Source organism: Solanum pennellii, chromosome 12 (genome assembly GCF_001406875.1).
Source record: "Solanum pennellii chromosome 12, SPENNV200".
Taxonomy (NCBI): Eukaryota; Viridiplantae; Streptophyta; class Magnoliopsida; order Solanales; family Solanaceae; genus Solanum; species Solanum pennellii.
The window spans coordinates 51243476-51262555 of record NC_028648.1 but is presented as its reverse complement, the minus strand read 5'-3'; the positions used below and the strand labels follow the sequence as shown (position 1 = coordinate 51262555).

Below are 19080 nucleotides of genomic sequence, written 5' to 3'. Positions count from 1 at the left end.
TGAACCAAGTCAGGATATCTTTTGAGAAAATAGGTAAGGGAAATGGGCTAAATGTCAACCAATGAATCAAAGAAGAGTGATATTTTTTACTCTTTTTTCTTAAATAAAATGCAGAAAAGGTTTAAAAATGCCCTTAGTAGTAAAAATTATTTTAAAATGCTCTCCTTCTACCTATTCGGTTAAAAATGTTCTTAATGTATTGTAATAGCCCAAAGTTATCCTCCTTCTGCCTATAAATAAAAAAAGTCATCAACCTATTTCAAAATTATCATTTTCCTACCTAAAAATATATTTATCAACGATAGATACTACTTATATCATAGATTATTTGTATATATAATGTTTTTATAGTGTCAAATGTGTATATATATAATGTTTTTACAGTGTCAAAATATTTTTTAAAATTCTTTTTAGCCGTTCAAATTCGAATATTTAATTCATTTTTACTTCTATTAGCATCTCAATTATATTTCTTCCATTATCTAACAATTTGTCTTTCAAAAATTACATGGATTTTTGAATATACTATGTTAGGTGATACAATATATTTACACTCAGAAAAACTTCAACAAAAAGAAATATCTTTTATGGGCATACATAAGGAAATTATTCTTTCTTCGGGACTACGACAATGTTTTTCTCAAATATATTCAGATTAATTCATATAATAGTTCATATATTTTATTTTAAGCAAATATTTCTATTAGGTAAGACAAACAAGCTAGGATTTTCCAAGAAGAAAATACAAGTCAAAAGAAAACTAAATAATTATCAAAATGCAGCAAAAAGAAATTTGACATATATAATTAGAATTAGAAAATATTTTTGACTTATTTCTGATACATCAAAGGGATTTCCCTTTTCTTTTTTTTAATCTAACAGGTAGAAAAAACGACAAATCTGAACCATTCCAATCGAAAGGAGGCATTTCTGAACCATTCCAATTGTGTCAAGAGCATTTTTTACCCAATAGGTTGAGTAAAGAGAAAATTAAATCCATTAGGTAGAAAGAAGGGCATCTCTGAAGTATTTTTTAATATGTTAAAAGGGCATTTTAGAACCTTTTCAGAATAAAATAAGATGGCTGTTGAAAGCTCGGAATCCAGCTCGCATTGCTTTCCGCAAGAGCAAAAGCTGTTCAGTAACTAGACCAGTGACCAAACGAGACTTCGTGTATATACACACGTCTTTCAAGATATACACATCTATATACAAAATAACAAACTGTGCCCCCCATACCTTCCACGAGGGTCCGCCTCTACGAAGAATAAAAGTTTTGATAACCTTAAACATGATATACAATCAAACACGCCGCTGCAAAATTTACCTCATTTTGAAGTCTTTACACTGTAGAGTTCACTGTAGGAACAAGCTTCAGCTAGAAGCATTTCAAGATTTTAGATATTTTACATATGAAGTAGACAAACCATGCAATGAATCAAATAATTGTTTTAGTACACATATGCTTACCCAGAGACTGTAGCAAACTAAAAGAGCAGCAGCGTCCAATCTTGTAAGAATGGCAGCTAAGACAGTCTGATTGCCATTTCTTGAAGCAGTGCCCGCTTTTGTAATGTATTAATTACTTTATTGGATTCTGCATTTTCAAGCACATCTGCAATTATGGCTGCTGCATGGCCCAGAGGTTCTTCTGCTGCTCTCTTCAGCATAAAGGCCTATAAAACACCAGTGTTAGATAAACGATAATGCCTCAATCCCAATCTAAGCTGGAATTGACTGTACGAATCCATGTCACTCCATTTAAATCAACTCATAGTCCAAACTCCAAAAGACAAGTGCCATAAATGTGGTGGATACCAACAGCAGTACTTGTTTTGTTATCTCAAGTGTCACCACCAAACCAAAAAGGAGAAACACAAGGAACCAAGAGAATTGGACATTATGATAGGACTTTGGCCGAACATCATCTTTAAAAAAAAAAAATTAAAGTGGGGGGATGACAGAATCAAGAGATACACCATAATGTGTGGATAAACATACAGAGATCCAATACTACTAACTCATATTATAAACTTAGTTGCCGACTCACAGTATGATAACTCGTGCCTTGGAAAAGCATATGGAGATCTAAAGCACCAGTGGAAGTTGCATATCATGTGTGGCTAGCGACAAAAACTCAACTTGACACAAACTCCACTTGACACAGGAAAATCTACCTTTATGGAATTTATCCAGAAACCATCAATCATTTGTTTTTGTATTGCCCTGTGTTGCCTCACAGCTGCAGGACCTATTTTCAAATATGCTGAGATAAAAATGGATATGTTGAGAAGCTGGTTTGGAAGTGGGTATGTCAAAGGAGCAATAGAAATGGTGGAGAACTCCCAGCCATTATTTGGCCATTTGGTGGACAACTTGGAAAGAGAGAAATGAAAGATGCTTAGAAGAACAAGCCAGCTCAACACAAGCTAAATAACAAGTGGTTTCTTTTTTTGTGAAAAGAATTGGTGATGCAGAATCTCTTACTTCCTGTGACCATTTATCAAAGAACAAATCGCTTCTAGATCCACTAGAATCCATGCTGTTAAGATCGATGTGAAGGCTGGATTCCTTTTGTAATTATTTCAAGCGCGCATGCGCACACACATGTATGATAATACTGACCTTCAAAAAAACTAATAGCTTCGATACAGTTAAGGACACAAAGTAGAAGAAATACAACAACATACCCAGTGTAATCCCACAAGTGAGGTTTGGGGAGGCCCGGGAGGGTAGAGTCTACTCGGACCTGTGTAATCCCACAAGTGAGGTTTGGGGAGGGTAGAGTGTACCCAGACCTATGTAATCCCACAAGTGGGGTTTGGGAGGGTAGAGTGTACCCAGACCTTACCCCTACCTAGGAGACATAGATAGGTATTTCCGGATAGACCCTTGACTTGAAATAAAGTTTTTTCAAGCAGTTTAAAAAAGAATATACATAAATGAGAACAGCAACACAATGAAATAATGTGAAATGGGAGATGCACACAACATAAAGAGGAAAGTACAATAATGCAAAAAGAATAATGTGATAACCAAAGAACAAAAAAAAACACAGGTGATAATCGAAATCGAAAAACAAGAAACTAACAGACTCGTGCTAATACCACTGCAAGAAAGAAGGTCCAAGTACCACCACCGATCCAGAACTACAAAAAAGTGAGAGAACTCTCAACTACCAACTAAACTTCTACCCTAATCCGCAACCTCCAAACTCTCTTATCTAATGTCACCTCGATAAGCTCAAGATGTGTCCTGTCTTGTCTAATCACTTCCTCCAAATATTTATTCGGTTCCCGGCAGAAGAAATGAACGATAGAATTAATATTTCCCATTCCAACCACTTCCAAATCGCGAGAACACCCATGATATTATGGTACTTATTAGTGAGTAACACAGATATGCCAAATACAACGGGTCTCAGATCTAGGGGTGCTTATAAAGTGATTCAGTTCAGTGTTGAGTGTTCACACTTAACGGTTTGGCTTATCGGTTTTATATGTGCTAATCTGTTACCAAACAATAAGATATTCGTTTATTTGATCCGGTTTAATGATTATCGATTGGGTTATTGATTAATCGGTCAAGTAACTCACTTTAGCATTTCCACTAAAAATATGATCCTACAAATGGAGAGACAGACAAGCAAAAATTAAAGAATTGCCTGTCATGGCCATCATATGTGAGCTTGCTGCTAAGACCTTTTTTTAATGAGCATCTCTACTACACACAAATGGAGTCATGCAAAAACTTGAAAAAATGCTAATCATAGCAGTGTCCCATAGAACTTAAAATACACCCAAACATAATAAAAATGAAACAGAACAAAAATCTGATATGGAAGAAATAAATTCTCAATAATGGTGCATATTACAAAAGTTGTTAAAATGGATAGTTAAGTTGTTCTATGGGAAGCAACTGAAATTCTAATTAAAAAAGAAAATGCTCGAAATAGAGAATGTTAAATGGGCCATCAACAAACAGTTATATGGTGTTTATTTAGCTGAGATGATTTTATATAATCACGGGTAATATTGTAAATTTTGTTTGAATTAACCAGTTATCCGATATAAAAATTAGACGATCCATCCCGATAACCCGTTTTTAATATTCTAAACCACCTCCAAACCGTTAATCTGATATCCCAATACCAATAATGCAATAACAATTTTTTGGTTGGGTTAACAGTTTCGGTTCGGTTTGAACACACTACTCAGATCCATGCTTCAGGGAACAAATATTTAAGTAATGTTGAATTTTAAGAGGAAGACCTGTCCATGATGTGTAATCGTCAATGTACAGGGTTGCTGACTCCATGGTTCTCCATCTACTTGAACAGGAAATGCAGCAAAAAGTTGAATTTTTATCACTTGTCCTTGTGCAAGCCTCCGAGCTTTTGAAAGCCCGACCTGATTGCAACAACGATGCTCTTATCACAGAAGTTACGCATTTAAAAGCAACTGAAAGACCAAATAAACCATAATGAAAATGTCCCAGAAACAATTGAATTGTCTAATCAGATTAAAACAATAGCAGTTGATCACAATTCAAAATAACCCATCAAGAAACAATGATCCATCTGTTGCTCCTTCACCTTAACTTACGCCTTAACTATATCTGCAACAACTCTTGCCACTGAACTACTAGACTACAAGATATCATTATGACCAGATACCACATTGGGATATGAACACAAAATAACAACAGCTAAGTAATTAACATCACTAAAAACAGTATTGAAACATCTCTAGGAAACAAAGCTTTAAAATGATGATTATTCACTACACTAACATCATCTCCGGAATAGCCTAATATATACCTGCAGCTTCCCCAGATGCCAGGTACCAGAAATGCTAACAACCTCCAGCATCTTATCGTGCATGGATTGAGGATCAAGATTATCATAGCTCTCATCTTCATTCTGCCATAAGTCTACTCCGCCCATGTAGCTCCCTATATTAGCTACAAGAACACCTTCTGCATCCTAGAAACAGAAGGAGTGTGATCAATACACATCTGATCAATTAACTAGAAGTTGTATTTTGAGTAATCTCCAGACAAGGAAACTAACTCCGGATATATATATAACAAGAAGTGAGCATGTAAAATGACTTAAATGTAAACAAAAAAAACATATGAACTTTTCACAAGAATTGTGCAGCTTTGCATTAGACAGATACCTCAGGAACCTCAATCTCAACACCATCAACCTCCACACGAACTTGCCATGGAAAATCTGCAAAAGTTCTATCCATTATACTCTTGGCGCCTTCTCTGGCATAAAGAACTTTGTTCATGAACTGCAAAAGTTTCCCCAAATATTTTCAGCATGGACAGAAATACAAATACATACATAAATGACTTAAGTAATCAATAAACATTATCCCTATATGAATCAAACAATCATGAACCTCAACCTCTAAGCTATCGTTTGGTAAAAAGACAGTTATGCAAGGATGAGTTATATCTTGCTGAATATTTAGTTTGATGTATTAGACAATAGTATATAATATATAATTTAGACTATTTGTTTACTTTTAAACAACATAAAACTTTTTTACTAAGATGAGGGTTAGTTTGGTCATTTTAGCATTTTAATCCATGTGTTATGTAATAACCACATTCATATTCCACATTCTATCCACATAGAATAATGCACACATTCTCGCATAACCTATAAGGGGTAGCTTGGTAGGGTGTATAAAGAATAATGTTAAATAGAATGTATTAGTAATACTTGCATTAATTATGCAAAGATCATTTTTATGCATTGTTTCATTTGGTGTATTAAATATAGCATGAGTTGCATAATTTTTTTTTATAACCGAGAAATCCATCGCCCTTTGGACCAATCACAGCCTTCTAAACTCGGTGGATATTGGGCCCGCCCCTCTACCCTTCTCCACTTAAATTTCGGGCTTCGCTTTGCATGGTGTGGGGCTTAAAGTTGCGACCTAAGACACAAATCTTCCACCTTTTGCCACTCGAGCTAGGCAGGGGCCATTGCACAATAATTTTTAAAATACTTATTTACAAAAATACCCTCCAGAAATATGGTGAAAAAGGTGTAAAAAAGTTTTGAGGGTCTTTAAGCATGCTAATTCATGCATTGAATCCCATTGCATTACTAATACCAAGAATTTCCATGTATTAGTAATACATTCTCTATAGGTTCCAAGTCAGGGGTACGGTCTGCTACACACTACATTTTCCTGGCCCAATTTGTGGGGTTACACTAAGTATACTGTTGTGTTGTTGTTATGATGATGACACGAGTTTAACTTAAATGTTAAAACATAGACAATGAAGATTCATGTAGTTGACCCCAACTTAATTGGAATAAAGGCATAGTTACCATATCAAACGTACCAACCAAATTGTCATGCTTCATATTCTCCACTTAAAACGAAAAGATATTTGCATTACCTGATTGTAAAACTTTTCGGGGTTCTCCTCCCTCATATTATGGATTTCTAATGCAACCTTTGCATCGCAACCAACACCTGAATATCACTTGAAAAACATTCATCAGATTCTATATCAAAGAAAGTGAGAAAACTCACTCAATATTTCCAAGCAAAACATTCAACATTCTTTTATATCACTGGAGATGATTTAGATATCACTAATATATATGACATGAAAAGACATGTTAACATACCAAGGTAATTGTTCAAGAACTTTGGAGGTTGAAGCAGCTCTCCCTGTTGATTTAACACTGAAACTTTCCAACGATCAAGAATGGTTACCGCGGCTTGTTCGATATCATGCAAAAGTGTGCAAAGACCTCCTTGCCTCTCAACTGCACCCAAGCCACCACCCCAAGAAAGAACTCGAGCCAAATCATTTCCCGTCCCAGCAGGAAGTATTGCTACTGGTGGAGGTGAAACAAAGTTCTGTTTATCTATAGCGTTCAAAACCCAACCAACAGTTCCATCTCCTCCACAAACGAGAATCCGGAAGTGAGGGACACTTCTGAATAGATAAAGACCTATTTCGGGTCCTTCTGTTGAGCTCAACTCAAAGACCTAATTAGCATATGCATGCAACATCAGATAATGACACTCATGGACATCAAATTTTTGAATCTACTAAAAGGTAAACAACACTATGAAAGCTAATAGTAAAATAATAAATCACCTTCCACGATACTCATTAAAATTGGAGCTATAGTCAAACTGGCATGATTAGCTCAGGAATTAGCTATTTTACATTAGAATTCTGTAAAACGGAAAAACTAAACTTCTTTCTATTTTAATTCTCTCCCTTTGACTTGATAGATGCCTGTGTAAGTCAAATTTTACAATCTTCATGTCAATTCAACTGAAAATGAAGATTGACGATTCTCCTGTGACAAATGCTTGATATTATATCGAGTAATCAACCTATTTGTCTGTAGGTGAAACGTAAATTATCAATTGAAATGTGTTCAAACAGCTATCCTAATAATGTATATATGATATGACCGACGCCCAATGGCCCGCGGTTTATAAGCTTTTTTTATTGATATGGTAAAGCCCTAACTTTGTAGCTAAGTCGTATCCCATGGTAGTAACATTTCTTAATCTGTAAGCAACTGTTCGACTGATTCACAAATCTTCCTACATACGTAGATAGAGGGCAAACAAATTACAATGTAGTCGTGCCAAAAGAGAAGTGACTAGCTAAGAGATGTTGCTCTAAATGACCTGACCTGCACAGGATTTAACAAAATGTTCAATCGCTGCCTAAGTGAATCTCCTCGCTGAGCTCCACTTTTCTTGTTTAGGAAAACTAGCAGAGGCCTAGCATCTGGAGGCAAATCAGTCAATTCATATTTCTGTTTTATTCGTATTAACTGAGACTCATCCTTCTGGTTGATAGAAGAACTCCTCTTGAAGCTTGGTATAGATACAAGCTTTTTCAGAACATTTCCTTGATGCTGATCTACATTCTCTCTCTGTATACCACCATTATAATTTTCCTCTTCTCTGTAAGTATCATTTACTTGATAAGTATCTGTGGTGCTTTCAGTGGATGTGTTACCAATAGTGTCACCATTGCCCGCAGAAACCACATTTCCATTTTTTTTGTTATTGTGTTTGTGTTTGTATTTCTTGCTTTGACTTCTAATACTAGCACGTACTGAAGATGCAATCTCATTGGCTCCTTGTGTGATGGAACTAAGCAGTCCACCAGAGGATGTCCTAGTTAACTCTTTAATATGAAGAGGCGATAAAATAAGCCTTCTAAAAGGGCCCAAGTCACAAATATCACCTGTTTCATTGAACATATTAGCATGGCAATCAACGTGAACCAGGCGCTGACACCATAAGCAGCACCATACAGGGGAACCCCCAAGAAATGAACTGCTGCACGGCTCTTCACAGTAGCTGCAGAAACAGGATTCATCTGGTTGATCTGCCACCTCTGTCCACCGAACTGCCCATTGGTGTACCACGTGCTTATATCCAAACATTGATACACATTTGCAATCCTTAAGAGCATTCAATGAGCAACTAAGATGAGCTGCTGCACCACAAGTGTTGCAGCAATTAAAAGAACTCTCTGATGCCACCATTGGTCCAAGAGTTTGAGATGGAGACATAGACTGTAAGCAGACACAGCAAGTTAAACTTTTTCCTCGAGATATGGATTCCAGAGTCCAAGTATGAGGAGCTACAGGGACCTTATACTTGGCTTTCGGGTTTTTCTTTGACCTAGCTATGGCTTTCATCCAACTAATGTTTACGTTCCTTCTCCATTGGAAAGCTGTATAAAAGATTGTGAGAATTCCAACTAAACCAGCAATGAAAAAGGAGAGAATCAAGAACCATGATTGAGCCATCTCAGAGGAATTTTTCCTGATCCAGCTAGGAAGGGGAAACTCTAATTCTTGATAGTCTTCCATTTCCTAATTATATTCCCATAATTTTCACAAACATCTGCAGAACATATCCTAAAGTAACAAATTAACAGCCAGAAAGGACATTAAACTAACATATATAACTGCATCGTGCAACTTCTACTGAAGAAACCATTTGAAGCCCCAGAAGCTGGTTATTAGTCCCCTGAGGTCGGTTACCTTGTTTCCCCAATAATCACATATGTTCCAGTGAAGTACTCAGGTGATGGTGGTTGTACACTCCAAACTTGCAATTCTGCTCATTTTGTTTGCCCTCTCAAAGGGCTGTAAACTTTTTGACGAGGGTAGCAAAGACAAAAAAGTACCCTGCAATAAGGAAAAGAATTACAACAACAACAAACCCAGTAAATTCCACTTTGTGGGATCAGGGGAGGGTAGAGTGTCCACCTTACCACGACCTCTTTGAGGTAATGAGGTTGTTCCTGAAAGACTCAGCTCAAGCAAATCAAAGCAGTAATTAAAAGATAAACATGACTAATAGCAAAGTAGTATGAAGCATATATGCAAGGAACCATGATATCAACAGCAAGGTGCAATCACCTAAACACAGCAAACCACATATGCTAATCAAACCATAACCAAAGACTACATGAATATGCTAAAACTACGATCAACACATACCTCCACCCATCCAGAGACCGGAATAGGCTAGAAATAAGAACACCTCTCAACTACCTACTAATCTTCTACTCTTATCTGTAACCTCCAATAAGGTCATGTCCTCGATAAGCTGCAAATGCATCATATCCTGCCTAATCACGACTCCTCAATACTTCATTGGCCTACATCTATCTCTCCTTGCACCCACAATATCAAGCCTCCCGCACCTGCTTATTGGGGCATCTACACATCTCCTCTTCACATACCCAAACCATCTGAGTCTCCCTTCCCTCATCTTATCCACCACAGAGGTCATTTCCACTTTCATGGAAATCCTCATTCCTAATTCTACTACTCCTAGTATGCCCACACATCCATCTCAACATCTTCATTTTCGCCACTTGCATCTTCTAAACATGGAAATTCATGATTGGACAACACCTTGCCCTATACAACAAAAGTCAGTCTAGCCACTACTCTATAAAACTAACCTATAAACTTTGATGGTACCTTCTTGTCACACAAATTGTTGGATGCAAGTCCACTTCATTCATGCTTGATCTCCCCATTCCCTTGGATCAAAGACCTCATATACTCAAATACTTCTCTCTTGGGGATAACTTGAGCACCAAGCTTCACTAGGAAATAAATTAAGGGTAATAATGAAAGAAATTAAACTAGAAAAAGATATAGCTTTAATATGGCAACAAACAAAGGGATAAGAGAAGGGACATAAGAAGGAAATCACACTAAGGAAGTAACAACTAATATTTTTCCTTATGTTATATAAAGGGAAATAACTCATATGAAAAGACACAAATAAACTTGTAGTACTTCCAATGGATTTTCCATGTTGTCACGCTTCATTTTCCTTGTGAAAGAAGAGGCTAAGAAATGTCACAACTCTTTTAGAGGTTTAACAGAGAAGAGTCACCCCCTAACATGTTAAGGTGTGTTATGGCACTATTTACTACTACTAATCGCAATTAACTTTGTTTTCAGCCTAACCATACCTTGATCTCATACGCTCGTACACTTTGCTTTGATTTAACTTTGTCTAATAATTGCAATTAACTCTGTTTAATTAGTCTACATCACACAAAGATTGGGTAAGGGTTCAAATTATCGAAAAAAGAAGATGTTAATAACCTTTCGAGGTCAACAACTATGTGTCTAGTTCGGATTTACAACTATCGGGAATAACTAATTTAAGAAGACAAAATGCACAAATATGTTAGTCAAATTTTGAAACTAAAGTAAAATAAGTCGAAGCAAGAATTAAACGTGTCTTTTCAAAAATTGATAAGTAATCACCCCAAATCCTTGCAACATCCCCTCCCTTTGGATTACAACCCGATAAACTTTGTTTCAATTTGTTTGCCTGGTTTTGACTTGGCATGGAGTTTAAGAAAGTAGAGAAGACTTCTTGATCTTGTAGTCTTGAACATAAGATGCCAGAATGTACCAGTATCGAAGTTTCCTTTAAACTTGTAATCTTGAACATGTTAGAATTAAAAAGCGCTAAAAATGGAAAGACATATTCTTTTTGAAAGGGATTAAAAGAAAAGTGGACAAACAAATTGCAATGGAAGGAGTATTTTGTTACTGCCTCCCTTCCAAAAAGAAAGATGGATGTCAGAGTATGAGCAAAAAGAATCTACTTTTGGCTTCAGTTTGGACATTGATTTTCAGAATATATTTTAAATGAACTTTTACATAGTTACAAATTTCTACAAAATCACAACTTTATCATAATATTAAGTATTCAGAACATGTTTGACTAAATCATAGTGAAACAAATACTTATTAGTTTTCTTCCTGAAACAGTAAGTACGATATAGATCCATGTTTATGTGTGTGTGTCACTAACCAACAGATACATCCATGGCACTGCATAATGTGTTACAGTTCAAACATATTGCAAACCCCAACCACCATCACCACCAACGGGAATAAGTGAAGGCCAAAAAATATATGATCTTCAATATTTCTCATTCATAATTCTAAGTGCTATACTTGCTTCTCTAATCAAATCAAGTCATAACGAAAAATTATATCTTCAAAAAAGCATATACAGATTGATCAAGCGGAAAGATAATAGTACTACCTAAAAAGGTATCAATCAAACCAACCCTCAGTGACAGACAAGTACGAATCATGTATATCCATTTATATCAGTTTCCTTAGAACCAGAGTTTGTCGAAGTTACTTTAATCTTAACACTGAAAAAAGTTCCCAACCAAACCAAAGCCAGAAAAGGATATACAGAAAAATAAACAGTGAAATTGAGAAATACATCACCATGTTAAACCAAAAAATATATATATGTGATCACAAATCGCAAAAGAAAATGTCATACCAACAACATGTCAATCGTAGCGGCTTCACCAAATGAACATGAACAAAATAAGAAGAGATCGAGTAATGTCTTTTATCTCAGACTTGTCGCTGCAAAACCCTAGCTGGTAAAGAATCAAAGCAAAAGTGAAGTGAAGCAAAGCAAATAAAAAGCAAATCTGCACTGTTTTATGCCGCTTTCAGCAAATAGAGGATTAGAACATACATAAATATCAATATAAACAACAATTAAGGTATATTTAATGGGTTAACTTTACTTTATTGTCTTGACTTTACTTTATATGCTTGGATTTGCTTTTTAGTTCTTTATGCATATTTTGTAGTAAGTAGTTATTTGGTAGAGTGAATCAATAAAAATACCGAATGCATTAGTTATATTAGTTAGGGGTACAAAATTGAATCTATTAATAAATTTAACAGAAAAAATGTTATTGAATTATTGGATTTTTAATGGGTTTATAAAATAAAGTTATTGAGTTATTGGTTAGATATTGATTTTTACTCGATAACCTGATAAAACAATAATAATTTACAACTTTATTTTTACAACTTTATTCTTCCTAAATATTAGATATTAATAATTTAATATATCACTAAACATTACAAGTATATCAAATTATTAGTACTCTATCCACTTCACATTAGGTTTGTAATTGTAGCTATTTGATTTTAATTTTAATTGGGAAAATGCACAAGTACCCCCTCAACCTATGCCCGAAATCTCAGAGACACACTTATACTATACTAAGGTCCTATTACCCCCCTGAACTAATTTTATAAGTAATTTTCTACCCCTTTTAGGCCTACGTGGCACTAGTTTGAAAGAAAAAGTCAACCAGTGTTGGGCCCACAAGATAGTGCCACGTAAGTAAAAAAGGGGTAGAAAATTATTAATAAAATAAGTTCAGGGGGATAATAGGACCTTAATATAGTATAAGTGTGTCTCTGAGATTTTAGGCATAGGTTGAGGGGGTAATTGTGCATTATCCCATTTTAATTTTAGTTTTAATCTAATCAATTTGACTTTAGCTTTAGTTTGTAATTGTAGGTTATGGCTTTTGCAAATTCGTAAAGATCTGCAATTTGATTAACATAAGAAATACCATTTTATGTTTTGGCAGTCATGACATGTAATTATAACTTTTGAACTATATTTTCTCTTATTGATGCAATTTCTCATTATCTTTCTTATTTCACTAAATCACATTATTTAGAGAAGTGAAAAGTCACATAATATTTTACGGATATTTTTTATTGGATAAATAAAAAATTGAAACGATAACGACTAAAAATCGATAAATCAAAAATCGATAAAAATATCTTATTGATTTGTTATTTGGTTGGCATATTTAAAAACCGAAAACCGATAAAAATTCTTATTGGTTTGTTATTTGGTTAGCATATTTAAAAATCAAAAACCGATAAAAATATCTTATTGGTTTATTATTTGGTTAGCATATCTAATAATCAAAAATCGATAAATCAAACCGATAATACATAAAATCGAACTGAACTGACCGAGGCATACCCCTAATATTAGTAGTCTCTTGTTTGGTACATATTTTTTTTATGTTATGTATAATTAGGGCCTGTTTGGAAGGACACTCAGGTGATTGAATTTGATGTAATTACAGTGTCTTGTCCTGTGGAAGGACATGTATTTACTTGATCAACAAGTAACTGGTGTAATTGGCAAGGTGTAATTACACTCTACAATTCACAGGGAGAGGCTATGAATTGCTGATAATTACATAGTGTAATTACCACTTGATTACTTTTTAATTTTCTTTTTTTTACTTCTATTATTTTAAGTTCTTGATTATTATTATTATTCTAGAAATTGTAAAAGTTTATTTTTATTTTATATTACTATATTTCATTTTCTTCTTGTTCTGAACATTATTTTACATGATTCTATGTAATTTTTTCGTATTATCTATTTATTTATGTCATGCTTATTTTCTCATTAGCATAATTTTATTAGTATTCTAATTTTTAAATTAAAATAAAATTTATTGTTAAGTAAGGTTATAAACTTATGTTTTCTTTATTGAGAAAAATAATAATAAATCATATTTATTTTTATGTTGAAATTTGTTATAAGAGTATTGTGTTAAATTTTTTATTTTGAATTTATAACTTATTGTATATTTTCAGTTCATTTGTTTTAGTAATATTGAATTTACATTGCACATCATTTTTTAATTACACTTGATAGATTATATTTTTGTCAAATATTTAATAATTTATGACATTTTTTATATATATTATTCTTTTTATCAAACATGCATTTCAAAATGTTCGTAAAAGCATCATACTTTTAGTTGTTAAGCTCAATTCAATTGAAATATTTTAATTTGAAAAAATATAAATCAATATTTTTTCATAATATTAGATACAGAAAATATGTTTATTAATTAATATATATTTAAAAGAGAATATATATCTTAAATATTTAATTTAATGTCATTTATAAAGTTTCTTATTTCTCTAGCATAAATTTTAAATAATTAATTTTTATTTCTGAAATTTATTATAATTTGTGATTGCGATTGTGCATCCAAAGAGAAAATGTGTAATTACACTGTCTCATCCAAATAGGCCGTGCGTAATTACAATGTAATCACACTGTGGCAATCAAACAAATTAGTGTAATTACTAGACAGTGTATTTACTAGGCTGGTTATTACTACCCTAGTAATTACACCAATTCCAATTAACAAGTGACTTCCAAACAGACCCTAAATGTTTGTATTAGTTGTCTATGTATAGAGGAATATATTATTAGTACCATAGACTTTTATGTATTAGTTATGCAAAGGGACTGAATAAATACATTAGCATGGTTAAAGACTCGAGTATAAGCATTTTGACATCTTCTTTATCATAATTGTGAAGGATATTTTTGTAAGTTAATATTGTGATAAAATGCATATTAGTTTTAATACATCAAACCAAATAATGCATAAAATAATCTATGAAAAATTAATGCAAATATTACTAATAAACTCGATTAAGAATTATTTATTATACACTATATCAAACAACTTCTAAGAGATTTTAACTAGTCATATGGAGAGGTAACTGCCAAATCTCTTTCATGGAAGATTACATTATTTATATATAATTACAATTATTTATCGTATAAATAGTAAAATTTCACTAAATTCATATATGATAAATTAATAATTATTTTAAAATAATATTTTCCTCTGAGTCCGACTTGGGACAATGGAAAAATCAATCATTCCAATAAAGTAATACAATAATATATTTTCAAAAGACCCTTTATAAATACATGGTCCCATTAGTATTATAAATTAATAATTCTTTAAATGTATAAATATATCTAAGACAATTTAGTGATATATGATTCTATTGTGTTCTATTTTTTAAAAGAAATTTAAATCTAGTTGAAGATTATTTCTAACTTTTCTTATTGAATCCAAAAGTTTCGGTGTTGTCTTTTCAAACTGCATAATAAAACTGTGAGTTCTAGATGCGACGAGTGTTCCTTACATGTAACTGGTTCCAAAGGTAAAAAAATTTATTACAATGAATCATACACATACATTATACTTTATGCATAGTAAAAAAATTGTAGAGTTTAACAAATATGATACATAATTTTGTATGGTACACATTTTGATGTATTCATTCTAATTTATGTATAATATATTTATTTTTCTTAATGTAAATTTCAATAAATATGGTACATAACTTAATAAGATATCATGATTTTGATGTAATCTAAATTGATCCTTATTGAATCTCAAAAAACTCTTTAAATCAATAAATATTAACTTATTGATTAAATTATACATCTACAAACTAATAATATTTCATGGTTCCACCTATATTAATTTACTGAAGTTTTATTGTATTGTAGATATTAAATTCCTTTCACCTTCTATATATTCATTTGTTCATATTTTGAGCTTTTTAATTAAAATGTTGACTCTATCAATGTACATATAAATGTGAACTTACGTATGACGTTCTAGGGCCGACCACACTGGTTCGTCAGTATGGAGCCTCTTTTAACTTTTAGGGAAGCAATATGTAATGACATGTTGGTCATTAGAGCCATTTGTCGTACCAATACAACCAACCCCTTTCTCTCTTCACCCTGCCCTAGGATTGGCAAATGATTGAGTTAGAGTATTTTGGATAAATTGAATATGGATTGAACCAAAATAGATTGGATTAATATGTGCCCTTATAAAATAAGGGTAAATATGGATGTGGTCAAATATGATTTGGGTTGAAGGAATATTAATAATAAAGCAACAACAAGATGTGTACCTTATATCTTAGCGAAAATAGTTGTTAATTTGATATTGAAACAAATTGCTCTAGATCTCTCTTTAAATCACAAAGAGACAAAGATTGTTCTCATTCACTAACTAAGTGTCTGAGATTGTGTCAACTTTATATTGGCAAAAGACCACTTCTTTATTTTCTGTATTTTTCGTTTTCTTTTCAACGTTCTCACATTTTTTTTTATTTTTCTGAAAGAATAAGGTCTCATTTTAATTAGGAAGAGTTGGAACACTTACAACTTGCTATTTGTTCCCCCTGCTTTTCAAAACCTGATCTTATCCCTTAAATAAAATGGATAGGGTCGGATAAGATCAGGTCGGGTCGGTCCACATGGGCGATCCATGACTTACCGAAAACTTACATAACCCACTTCGCACATGATGGACTAGAGCCAAGCCAATATGACATCAACTAGACATACAATTTATACGACAAATAGTTCGTGCGATCAGAGCTTATCTTTAAGGTTTTACAAGCCCTACATATTAATCCAATCACATGTGGAAAGAATTCACTACAATTTTAAGGACACTATTACCCACAATATTCCATACTTCAGTCACTACTTTAGTAGTTTCTTACCCACAATATTCCATACTTCAGTCACTACTTTAGTAGTTTCTTATTTAATCCATCATCCTCTTAAAGAGGTTAACTCAAGTTCACATTTAACTTTATTCACAAAATTATACTCAATACCAAAATAATAAATGCAAAAGTTGGCTTGTGTATACAATATTTTTTAATCACTCATTTCTACTTGAATCTATTTGTTCCATCTCAACTACTTTTCTAGACATGCACTACATTGTCGAGTCATTCATGGCTATAAGTAACAAGCTAAAGTAGCATCTACCAATCCCTTGGCCTAAAAAAAGTAATCTTTCTCGATAAAGTCGGTTGATTAGGGTAAAATTGTATCCCTTAGGAACCGTACATGTGCCTTTTGATGCATACGGTTCAAAAAAATTGTGAATCAATGTAGAGATTCCAGTCCTCTTTGTTTTTTTCTACAAGGGTTCTTTATTACTTCTAACGAAAGGTCTTTTCTTCGATTTGTCAATAAAGACGAGTTTTAACTCTTTTTTGATATTTTCTATTATAAAATTCGAAGTTATAAGAAAGGGTCATTAAACTTATCGAATTAACTTCTCATTGATGTATTCTTTCATCGAGATTTAATCCAAACCGCGATGGTATTTTCTTGTTCCTGAATGGGTCTGTTTCATCTTTTTAGGTTTATGCTCTACTCCGGGTAAAGATCCGCCCGATTTGGATTTGTACATATAGGACAAATGCTCCCATTACCGTTGATTGAAACTTCAAGAAAAAACAAAAGATCAAAGGATATTTCATTGAAAAGTCATTTTAACTTTTGGGGGTATCACACAATAAAGAAGCAGGGACCATTCTTTCACTAACCCATTGATCACTTAAATCATGTGGTATGAAACACGTGCTACTATGTCTCACCTTATACTGATGTATGTGTTTCATTCTTTCAATTATCTAACATCGTACGGACTTTGGTCTAAATACCTCCAAATATTTAACTCTAGTTTCTCTTTTCAGTGATCCTTAGACTCAATTTCTTAGACAAACACTATCTTGTTCATAAAGTAAGTCATAATATAGTGGCGTTACTTATCTCTTCACGTTGCTTGATGTAAGAGGTAATTTCTGGTGTGAGAAAGCAATCTCGCGACTTGTTCGAAATATTTTATTTCTTACAAAATATAACATGCACACTATACATGAACATTAATTCAATAGTATTGTATAGAAGATAAAATTATACTACCAATTATTTTACAGTACTGAAATATCATGAAGCCCTACGCAAGTCTAGAGCCTTAACATATTTTTCAAATAAATCTCTAGAGATGGCCTTTGTAAAAAGATCAACTATCATTTCATGTGTAGAAATGTTTAGTTATTTCCACTTGTCACTACGTCTATCACAAAATTATACTTCATATCAATGTGTTTGATTTTGTTGTGATACTTAGGATCCTTTGTGTATGTCATAGCAGCTTGACTATTACAATATAGAATAATGGAATCCTTAGAGTTCTCTGCAATACTCAAATGCTTAAAAAATCTCTTTAACCAAATAACTTCTTGTACTGCAAACGCACAAGCCACGAATTTAGATCCCATGGTTGAAAGAGTTGTGCAAGTTTATTTCTTACTTTTCCACGAAATAGCACCACCATTTAGTAAGAAAGCAGAATCGGATGTTGATTTCCTATTATTCCTATCACAAGCCCAATCAACATTTCTATAACCTTTAATGAATAAATCATATCTATGTAGCATAGTGAATCATATGCAGTTCCCTTAAGATATCGAAATATTCTTTTTGATGCTTTCCAATGATCTCTTTCAGGATTGGAGTAGCACTAGAATATGGAACTCGAGACATGTCTTCCTTTTCCTTTTCGATCTTTGGACACATTCCAAGGCTTAAGGTTTCACCCGTTACTACAGAAGTATCCATGGATTTGTAACTACTCTTTCCTTGTACCTATTTCACCATGGGGGGTTGGTTTACAGGTACAATCTACCTCTTTAACTTGATGGTACACCTATTGATCACTTATTATTTGGAAGGTTGCAATTTGTTGCTAGTTTCTACTCCTGCTAATAGTTTAAAATATTTGGTTCTTGAATGCTTCTACTTATGTGGATGGAGTCTTGTACACTACTATATATACTGATAATTCTCAAGACAATATTAGGAGTACCCATCTTATATGATATGTAACTAGATCGTCAAATTCATTCCCTCTATATCCAGCTGATTCTCAAGGACAAAAGTTATAAATCATATTTTAATAGACAAAGGAAATCCAGGTCTTTACTCCTTCTTTATGAAGAAAAAAGACCTTTTT

The 19080-nt window shown here is 33.2% G+C and overlaps 1 protein-coding gene across 3 annotated transcripts; it reads right to left on the bottom strand.

Annotated features, from left to right (window-relative positions):
- Positions 1–1087: 1087 nt before the first annotated feature.
- On the bottom strand, positions 1088–12084 carry LOC107007545 (diacylglycerol kinase 1-like). 3 transcript variants are annotated; one of them, XR_001455116.2, is made up of 9 exons: positions 11865–12084; positions 7694–9211; positions 6662–7028; positions 6427–6503; positions 5181–5300; positions 4820–4984; positions 4272–4409; positions 1471–1676; positions 1088–1378 (listed from the first exon to the last, which is right to left on the bottom strand). XR_001455116.2 is itself a non-coding variant. In XM_015206210.2 (8 exons), exons 2-8 carry the CDS (start codon positions 8888–8890, stop codon positions 1527–1529), a joined length of 2214 nt encoding a protein of 737 aa, XP_015061696.1. In that variant the 5' UTR covers positions 8891–9211; positions 11865–12084; the 3' UTR covers positions 1260–1526. The 3 variants fall into 3 exon arrangements, 2 of the variants coding, with proteins under 2 accessions (XP_015061696.1, XP_015061697.1); XM_015206210.2 differs by having other exon boundaries at positions 1260–1676; XM_015206211.2 differs by lacking the exon at positions 11865–12084 and adding an exon at positions 9293–9440 and having other exon boundaries at positions 1260–1676.
- Between the last annotated feature and the right edge of the window lie 6996 nt (positions 12085–19080).